The 11090-nt window shown below is 40.8% G+C and overlaps 1 protein-coding gene across 1 annotated transcript; it reads left to right on the top strand.

Moving 5' to 3' along the window:
* Positions 1 to 974: 974 nt before the first annotated feature.
* On the top strand, positions 975 to 10883 carry LOC144987084 (uncharacterized). The gene is made up of 2 exons (XM_078936007.1): positions 975 to 8477; positions 10721 to 10883. The coding sequence occupies exons 1-2, from the start codon at positions 1096 to 1098 to the stop codon at positions 10881 to 10883; spliced, it is 7545 nt and encodes a 2514-aa protein (XP_078792133.1). The 5' UTR covers positions 975 to 1095.
* The last annotated feature ends 207 nt before the right edge of the window (positions 10884 to 11090 follow it).

The raw sequence follows: 11090 nt of genomic DNA, 5'->3' as shown, positions 1-11090 counted from the left end.
TCTTCAACCACTGCTGCTCTCACATTAAAACCTATAGAAACAACTATTGCAACATTTAACCAAACAACAAACAAAGTAATTTCTGCAACAACAGCTGAAACTACTTTAGTCACAGCAACAGCAGAGATCACAACACCTAATACACCAACAAGCACAGCTTCAGTAGCTTCATCTGCCACATTAACCACTGCTGCTATGACGACGTTGAAACCTATAGAAAGATCAACTGCAACATTGAACAAAACAACAAACGAAGTCATTTCTGCAACAACAGCTGAAACTACTTTAGTCACAGCAACAGCAGAGATCACAACACCTAATACACCAACAAGCACAGCTTCATTAACTTCATCTGCCACATCAACCACTGCTGCAATGACGACATTAAAACCTATAGAAAGAACAACTGCAACATTGAACCAAACAACAAACAAAGTCATTTCTACAACAGCAGCTGAAACTACTTTAGTCACAGCAACAGCAGAGATCACAACACCTAATACACCAACAAGCACATTTTCAGTAGCTTCATCTGCCACATCAACCACTGCTGCCATGACGACGTTGAAACCTATAGAAAGAACTATTGCAACATTGAACCAAACAACAAACAAAGTCATTTCTGCAACAACAGCTGAAACTACTTTAGTCACAGCAAAAGCAGAGATCACTACACCTAATACACCAACAAGCACAGCTTCAGTAGCTTCATCTGCTACTTCAACCACTGCTGCAATGACGAGGTTAAAACCTATAGAAAGAACAACTGCAACATTGAACCAAACAACAAACGAAGTCATTTCTGCAACAACAGCTGAAACTACTTTAGTCACAGCAACAGCAGAGATCACAACAACTAATACACCAACAAGCACAGCTTCAGTAGCTTCATCTGTTACTTCAACCACTGCTGCTATGACGACGTTAAACCCTATAGAAAGAACAACTGCAACATTGAACCAAACAACAAACAAAGTAATTTCTGCAACAACAGCTGAAACTACTTTAGTCACAGCAACAGCAGAGATCACAACACCTAATACACCAACAAGCACAGCTTCAGTAGCTTCATCTGCCACATCAACCACTGCTGCCATGACGACGTTGAAACCTATAGAAAGAACTATTGCAACATTGAACCAAACAACAAACAAAGTCATTTCTGCAACAACAGCTGAAACAACTTTAGTCACAGAAACAGCAGAGATCACAACACCTAATACACCAACAAGCACAGCTTCAGTAGCTTCATCTGCCACATCAACCACTGCTGCTATGACGACGTTGAAACCTATAGAAAGATCAACTGCAACATTGAACCAAACAACAAACGAAGTAATTTCTGCAACAACAGCTGAAACTACTATAGTCACAAAAACAGCAGAGATCACAACACCTAATACACCAACAAGCACAGCTTCAGAAGCTTCATCTGCTTCTTCAACCACTGCTGCTATGACGACGTTGAAGCCTATAGAAAGATCAACTGCAACATTGAACCAAACAAGAAACGAAGTCATTTCTGCAACAACAGCTGAAACTACTTTAGTCACAGCAACAGCAGAGATCACAACACCTAATACACCAACAAGCACAGCTTCATTAACTTCATCTGCCACATCAACCACTGCTGCAATGACGACGTTAAAACCTATAGAAAGAACAACTGCAACATTGAACCAAACAACAAACAAAGTCATTTCTGCAACAGCAGCTGAAACTACTTTAGTCACAGCAACAGCAGAGATCACAACACCTAATACACCAACAAGCACAGCTTCAGTAGCTTCATCTGCCACATCAACCACTGCTGCCATGACGACGTTGAAACCTATAGAAAGAACTATTGCAACATTGAACCAAACAACAAACAAAGTCATTTCTGCAACAACAGCTGAAACAACTTTAGTCACAGAAACAGCAGAGATCACAACACCTAATACACCAACAAGCACAGCTTCAGTAGCTTCATCTGCCACATCAACCACTGCTGCTATGACGACGTTGAAACCTATAGAAAGATCAACTGCAACATTGAACCAAACAACAAACGAAGTAATTTCTGCAACAACAGCTGAAACTACTATAGTCACAAAAACAGCAGAGATCACAACACCTAATACACCAACAAGCACAGCTTCAGTAGCTTCATCTGCTTCTTCAACCACTGCTGCCATGACGACGTTGAAACCTATAGAAAGAACAACTGCAACATTGAACCAAACAACAAACAAAGTAATTTCTGCAACAACAGCTGAAACTACTATAGTCACAAAAACAGCAGAGATCACAACGCCTAATACACTAACAAGCACAGCTTCAGTAGCTTCATCTGCCACATCAACCACTGCTGCCATGACGACGTTAAAACCTATAGAAAGAACAACTGCAACATTGAACCAAACAACAAACAAAGTCATTTCTGCAACAACAGCTGAAACTACTTTAGTCACAGCAACAGCAGAGATCACAGCACCTAATACACCAACAAGCACAGTTTCAGTAGCTTCATCTGCTACTTCAACCACTGCTGCAATGACAACGTTAAAACCTATAGAAAGAACAACTGCAACATTGAACCAAACAACAGCTTCTTTCACTTCTGCACGTACAGCTGAAACGTCCTCAAACTCACCAAAAACAGAGATCACAAAACCTAATACACCAACAAGCACAGCTTCAGTAGCTTCATCTGCTTCTTCAACCACTGCTGATATGACGACGTTAAAACCTATAGAAAGATCAACTGCAACATTGAACCAAACAAGAAACGAAGTCATTTCTGCAACAACAGCTGAAACTACTTTAGTCACAGCAACAGCAGAGATCACAACACCTAATACACCAACAAGCACAGCTTCATTAACTTCATCTGCCACATCAACCACTGCTGCAATGACGACGTTAAAACCTATAGAAAGAACAACTGCAACATTGAACCAAACAACAAACAAAGTCATTTCTGCAACAGCAGCTGAAACTACTTTAGTCACAGCAACAGCAGAGATCACAACACCTAATACACCAACAAGCACAGCTTCAGTAGCTTCATCTGCCACATCAACCACTGCTGCCATGACGACGTTGAAACCTATAGAAAGAACTATTGCAACATTGAACCAAACAACAAACAAAGTCATTTCTGCAACAACAGCTGAAACAACTTTAGTCACAGAAACAGCAGAGATCACAACACCTAATACACCAACAAGCACAGCTTCAGTAGCTTCATCTGCCACATCAACCACTGCTGCTATGACGACGTTAAAACCTATAGAAAGATCAACTGCAACATTGAACCAAACAAGAAACGAAGTCATTTCTGCAACAACAGCTGAAACTACTTTAGTCACAGCAACAGCAGAGATCACAACACCTAATACACCAACAAGCACAGCTTCATTAACTTCATCTGCCACATCAACCACTGCTGCAATGACGACGTTAAAACCTATAGAAAGAACAACTGCAACATTGAACCAAACAACAAACAAAGTCATTTCTGCAACAGCAGCTGAAACTACTTTAGTCACAGCAACAGCAGAGATCACAACACCTAATACACCAACAAGCACAGCTTCAGTAGCTTCATCTGCCACATCAACCACTGCTGCCATGACGACGTTGAAACCTATAGAAAGAACTATTGCAACATTGAACCAAACAACAAACAAAGTCATTTCTGCAACAACAGCTGAAACAACTTTAGTCACAGAAACAGCAGAGATCACAACACCTAATACACCAACAAGCACAGCTTCAGTAGCTTCATCTGCTTCTTCAACCACTGCTGCCATGACGACGTTGAAACCTATAGAAAGAACAACTGCAACATTGAACCAAACAACAAACAAAGTAATTTCTGCAACAACAGCTGAAACTACTATAGTCACAAAAACAGCAGAGATCACAACGCCTAATACACCAACAAGCACAGCTTCAGTAGCTTCATCTGCCACATCAACCACTGCTGCCATGACGACGTTAAAACCTATAGAAAGAACAACTGCAACATTGAACCAAACAACAAACAAAGTAATTTCTGCAACAACAGCTGAAACTACTTTAGTCACAGCAACAGCAGAGATCACAGCACCTAATACACCAACAAGCACAGTTTCAGTAGCTTCATCTGCTACTTCAACCACTGCTGCAATGACAACGTTAAAACCTATAGAAAGAACAACTGCAACATTGAACCAAACAACAGTTTCTTTCACTTCTGCACGTACAGCTGAAACGTCCTCAAACTCACCAAAAACAGAGATCACAACACCTAATACACCAACAAGCACAGCTTCATTAGCTTCATCTGCTTCTTCAACCACTGCTGCTATGACGACGTTAAAACCTATAGAAAGAACAACTGCAACATTGAACCAAACAACAAACGAAGTAATTTCTGCAACAACAGCTGAAACTACTTTAGTGACAGCAACAGCAGAGATCACAGCACCTAATACACCAACAAGCACAGCTTCAGTAGCTTCATCTGCTAATTCAACCACTGCTGCAATGACGACATTAAAACCTATAGAAAGAACAACTGCAACATTGAACCAAACAACAGTTGCTTTCACTTCTGCAAACACAGCTGAAACGTCCTCAAACTCACCAACAGCAGAGATCCCAACAACTAATACACCAACAAGCACAGCTTCATTATCTTCATCTGGCACATCAACCACTGCTGCTATTACAACGTTAAAACCTATAGAAAGAACAACTGCAACATTGAACCAAACAACAAACGAAGTAATTTCTGCAACAACAGCTGAAACTACTTTAGTCACAGCAACAGCAGAGATCACAGCACCTAATACACCAAAAAGCACAGCTTCAGTAGCTTCATCTGCTAATTCAACCACTGCTGCAATGACGACATTAAAACCTATAGAAAGAACAACTGCAACATTGAACCAAACAACAGTTGCTTTCACTTCTGCAAACACAGCTGGAACGTCCTCAAACTCACCAACAGCAGAGATCACAACAACTAATACACCAACAAGCACAGCTTCAGTAGCTTCATCTGCTTCTTCAACCACTGCTGCTATGACGACGTTAAAACCTATAGAAAGAACAACTGCAACATTGAACCAAACAACAGTTGCTTTCACTTCTGCAAACACAGCTGAAACGTCCTCAAACTCACCAACAGCAGAGATCCCAACAACTAATACACCAACAAACACAGCTTCATTATCTTCATCTGGCACATCAACCACTGCTGCTATTACAACGTTGAAACCTATAGAAAGAACAACTGCAACATTGAACCAAACAACAAACAAAGTAATTTCTGCAACAACAGCTGAAACTACTTTAGTCACAGCAACAGCAGAGATCACTACACCTAATACACCAACAAGCACAGCTTCATTAGCTTCATCTGGCACATCAACCACTGCTGCTATGACAACGTTAAAACCTATAGAAAAAAACACTGCAACATTTAACCAAACAACAGTTGCTTTCACTTCTGCAAACACAGCTGGAACGTCCTCAAACTCACCAACAGCAGAGATCACAACAACTAATACACCAACAAGCACAGCTTCAGTAGCTTCATCTGCTTCTTCAACCACTGCTGCTATGACGACGTTAAAACCTATAGAAAGAACAACTGCAACATTGAACCAAACAACAGTTGCTTTCACTTCTGCAAACACAGCTGAAACGTCCTCAAACTCACCAACAGCAGAGATCACAACAACTAATACACCAACAAGCACAGCTTCATTATCTTCATCTGGCACATCAACCACTGCTGCTATTACGACGTTAAAACCTATAGAAAGAACAACTGCAACATTGAACCAAACAACAAACGAAGTAATTTCTGCAACAACAGCTGAAACTACTTTAGTCACAGCAACAGCAGAGATCACAGCACCTAATACACCAAAAAGCACAGCTTCACTAGCTTCATCTGCTAATTCAACCATTGCTGCAATGACGACATTAAAACCTATAGAAAGAACAACTGCAACATTGAACCAAACAACAGTTGCTTTCACTTCTGCAAACACAGCTGAAACGTCCTCAAACTCACCAACAACAGAGATCACAACACCTAATACACCAACAAGCACAGCTTCAGTAGCTTCATCTGCCACATCAACCACTGCTGCATTGACGACGTTAAAACCTATAAAAACGACTACTGCAACATTGAAAAGAACAGCAGGTGCTTTCACTTCAGCAACAACAATGGAAACTTCTATCGTCACAGCAACCGCAGAGATCACAACACCTAATACACCAACAAGCACAGCTTCATTATCTTCATCTGGCACATCAACCACTGCTGCTATGACGACGTTAAAACCTATAGAAGGAACAACTGCAACATTGAACCAAACAACAAACGAAGTCATTTCTGCAACAACAGCTGAAACTACTTTAGTCACATCAACAGCAGAGATCACAACACCTAATACACCAACAAGCACAGCTTCAGTAGCTTCATCTGCCACATCAACCACTGCTGCTCTCACATTAAAACCTACAGAAAGAACTATTGCAACATTGAACCAAACAACAAACAAAGTCATTTCTGCAACAACAGCTGAAACAACTTTAGTCACAGCAACAGCAGAGATCACAACACCTAATACACCAACAAGCACAGCTTCGCTAGCTTCATCTGCCACATCAACCACTGCTGCTATGACGACGTTAAAACCTATAAAAAGAACAACTGTAACATTGAACCAAACAACAGTTGCTTTCACTTCTGCAAACACAGCTGAAACGTCCTCAAACTCACCAACAACAGAGATCACAACACCTAATACACCAACAAGCACAGCTTCAGTAGCTTCATCTGCTTCTTCAACCACTGCTGCATTGAAGACGTTAAAACCTATGAAAACAACTACTGCAACATTGAAAAGAACAGCAGGTGCTTTCACTTCAGCAACAACAATGGAAACTTCTATCGTCACAGCAACCGCAGAGATCACAACACCTAATACACCAACAAGCACAGCTTCATTATCTGCATCTGGCACATCAACCACTGCTGCTATGACGACGTTAAAACCTATAGAAAGAACAACTGCAACATTGAACCAAACAACAAACGAAGTCATTTCTGCAACAACAGCTGAAACTACTTTAGTCACAGCAACAGCAGAGATCACAACAACTAATGCACCAACAAGCTCAGCATCATTAACTTCATCTGCCACATCAACCACTGTTGCTATGACGACGTTAAAACCTATAGAAAGAACAACTGCAACATTGAACCAAACAACAAACAAAGTCATTTCTGCAACAACAGCTGAAACTACTTTAGTCACAGCAACAGCAGAGATCACAACACCTAATACACCAACAAGCACAGCTTCAGTAGCTTCATCTGTTACTTCAACCACTGCTGCTATGACGACGTTAAAACCTATAGAAAGAACAACTGCAACATTGAACCAAACAACAGTTGCTTTCACTTCTGCAAACACAGCTGAAACGTCCTCAAACTCACCAACAACAGAGATCACAACACCTAATAGACCAACAAGCACAGCTTCAGTAGCTTCATCTGCCACATCAACCACTGCTGCTCTCACATTAAAACCTACAGAAAGAACTATTGCAACATTGAACCAAACAACAAACAAAGTCATTTCTGCAACAACAGCTGAAACTACTTTAGTCACAGCAACAGCAGAGATCACAACACCTAATACACCAACAAGCACAGCTTCAGTAGCTTCATCTGCTTCTTCAACCACTGCTGCTATGACGACGTTAAAACCTATAGAAAGATCAACTGCAACATTGAACCAAACAAGAAACGAAGTCATTTCTGCAACAACAGCAGAAACTACTTTAGTCACACCAACAGCAGAGATCACAACACCTAATACACCAACAAGCACAGCTTCATTAACTTCATCTGCCACATCAACCACTGCTGCAATGACGACGTTAAAACCTATAGAAAGAACAACTGCAATATTGAACCAAACAACAGTTGCTTTCACTTCTGCAAACACAGCTGAAACGTCTTCAAACTCACCAACAACAGAGATCTTAACATCTAATACACCAACAAGCACAGCTTCAGTAGCTTCATCTGCTACTTCAACCACTGCTGCATTGACGACGTTAAAACCTATAAAAACAACTACTGCAACATTGAAAAGAACAGCCGTTGCTTTCACTTCAGCAACAACAATGGAAACTTCTATCGTCACAGCATCCGCAGAGATCACAACACCTAATACACCAACAAGCACAGCTTCATTATCTTCATCTGGCACATCAGCCACTGCTGCTATGACGACGTTAAAACCTATAGAAAGAACAACTGCAACATTGAACCAAACAACAAACGAAGTCATTTCTGCAACAACAGCTGAAACTACTTTAGTCACAGCAACAGCAGAGATCACTACACCTAATACACCAACAAGCACAGCTTCAGTAGCTTCATCTGCCACATCAACCACTGCTGCAATGACGACGTTAAAACCTATAGAAAGAACAACTGCAACATTGAACCAAACAACAAACAAAGTCATTTCTGCAACAACAGCTGAAACTACTTTAGTCACAGCAACAGCAGAGATCACAACACCTAATACACCAACAAGCACAGCTTCATTAGCTTCATCTGCCACATCAACCACTGTTGCTATGACGACGTTAAAACCTATAGAAAGAACAACTGCAACATTGAACCAAACAACAGTTGCTTTCACTTCTGCAAACACAGCTGAAACGTCCTCAAACTCACCAACAACAGAGATCACAACACCTAATACACCAACAAGCACAGCTTCAGTAGCTTCATTTGCCACATCAACCACTGCTGCTATGACGACGTCAAAACCTATAGAAAGAACAACTGCAACATTGAACCAAACAACAAACAAAGTCATTTCTGCAACAACAGCTGAAACTACTTTAGTCACAGCAACCGCAGAGATCACAACACCTAATACACCAACAAGCACAGCTTCATTAGCTTCATCTGTCACATCAACCACTGTTGCTATGACGACGTTAAAACCTATAGAAAGAACAACTGCAACATTGAACCAAACAACAAACAAAGTCATTTCTGCAACAACAGCTGAAACTACTTTAGTCACAGCAACAGCAGAGATCACAACACCTAATACACCAACAAGCACAGCTTCAGTAGCTTCATCTGCTTCTTCAACCACTGCTGCTATGACGACGTTAAAACCTATAGAAATATCAACTGCAACATTGAACCAAACAAGAAACGAAGTCATTTCTGCAACAACAGCAGAAACTACTTTAGTCACACCAACAGCAGAGATCACAACACCTAATACACCAACAAGCACAGCTTCATTAGCTTCATCTGCCACATCAACCACTGTTGCTATGACGACGTTAAAACCTATAGAAAGAACAACTGCAATATTGAACCAAACAACAGTTGCTTTCACTTCTGCAAACACAGCTGAAACGTCCTCAAACTCACCAACAACAGAGATCTTAACACCTAATACACCAACAAGCACAGCTTCAGTAGCTTCATCTGCTACTTCAACCACTGCTGCATTGACGACGTTAAAACCTATAAAAACAACTACTGCAACATTGAAAAGAACAGCAGTTGCTTTCACTTCAGCAACAACAATGGAAACTTCTATCGTCACAGCAACAGCAGAGATCACAACACCTAATACACCAACAAGCACAGCTTCATTATCTTCATCTGGCACATCAACCACTGCTGCTATGACGACGTTAAAACCTATAGAAAGAACAACTGCAACATTGAACCAAACAACAAACGAAGTCATTTCTGCAACAACAGCTGAAACTACTTTAGTCACATCAACAGCAGAGATCACAACACCTAATACACCAACAAGCACAGCTTCAGTAGCTTCATCTGCCACATCAACCACTGCTGCTCTCACATTAAAACCTACAGAAAGAACTATTGCAACATTGAACCAATCAACAAACAAAGTCATTTCTGCAACAACAGCTGAAACTACTTTAGTCACAGCAACAGCAGAGATCACAACAACTAATACACCAACAAGCACAGCTTCAGTAGCTTCATCTGCCACATCAACCACTGCTGCTATGACGACGTTGAAACCTATAGAAAGAACAACTGCAACATTGAACCAAACAACAGTTGGTTTCACTTCTGCAAACACAGCTGAAACGTCCTCAAACTCATCAGCAACAGAGATCACAACACCTAATACACCAACAAGCACAGCTTCATTAGCTTCATCTGCTTCTTCAACCACTGCTGCTCTCACATTAAAACCTATAGAAACAACTATTGGAACATTTAACCAAACAACAAACAAAGTCATTTCTGCAACAACAGCTGAAACTACTTTAGTCACAGCAACAGCAGAGATCACAACACCAAATACACCAACAATCACAGCTTCATTAACTTTAACTTCCAAATTAATTACTGCTGTTCCCACGACATTAAAACCTATAGAAAGAACAACTGCAACATTGAACCAAACAACAAACGAAGTCATTTCTGCAACAACAGCTGAATCTACTTTAGTCACAGCATCAGCAGAGATCACAACTAATACACAAACAAGCTTAGCATCATTAACTTCATCTGGCACGTCCACCACTGCTGCATTTACGACGTTAAAACCTATAGAAACAACTACTGCAACATTGAAAAGAACAGCAGTTGCTTTCACTTCAGCAACAACAGCTGAACCTTCTATCGTCAAAGCAACCGCAGAGATCACAACAATAAATACACCAACAAGCACAGCTTCAGCAGCTTCATCTGCCACATCAACCACTGCTGCATTGACGAGTCTAGAACCTATAGGAAGAACAACCGCAATATTGAACCAAACAACAGTAGCTTTCACTTCTGCAACAACAGCTGAAACGTCCTCATACACACCAACAACCGAGATTACAACACCTAATACACCAACAACCACAGCTTCATTAACTTCATCTACCACATCAACCACTGCTGAGCTCACAACAATTAAACCTCTAGAAAGAACGGCCGCAACATTGAACCAAAAAACAGTTGGAGTCACTTCTGCAACAAAAGCTGAAATTTCTTCACACACAGCAAAAACCAA

This window comes from Oryzias latipes, chromosome 18, assembly GCF_053564925.1.
Source record: "Oryzias latipes strain Hd-rR chromosome 18, Olatipes_Hd-rR_3.1".
NCBI classification, from domain to species: Eukaryota; Metazoa; Chordata; class Actinopteri; order Beloniformes; family Adrianichthyidae; genus Oryzias; species Oryzias latipes.
This window is presented reverse-complemented; position numbering and strand designations above follow the sequence as displayed.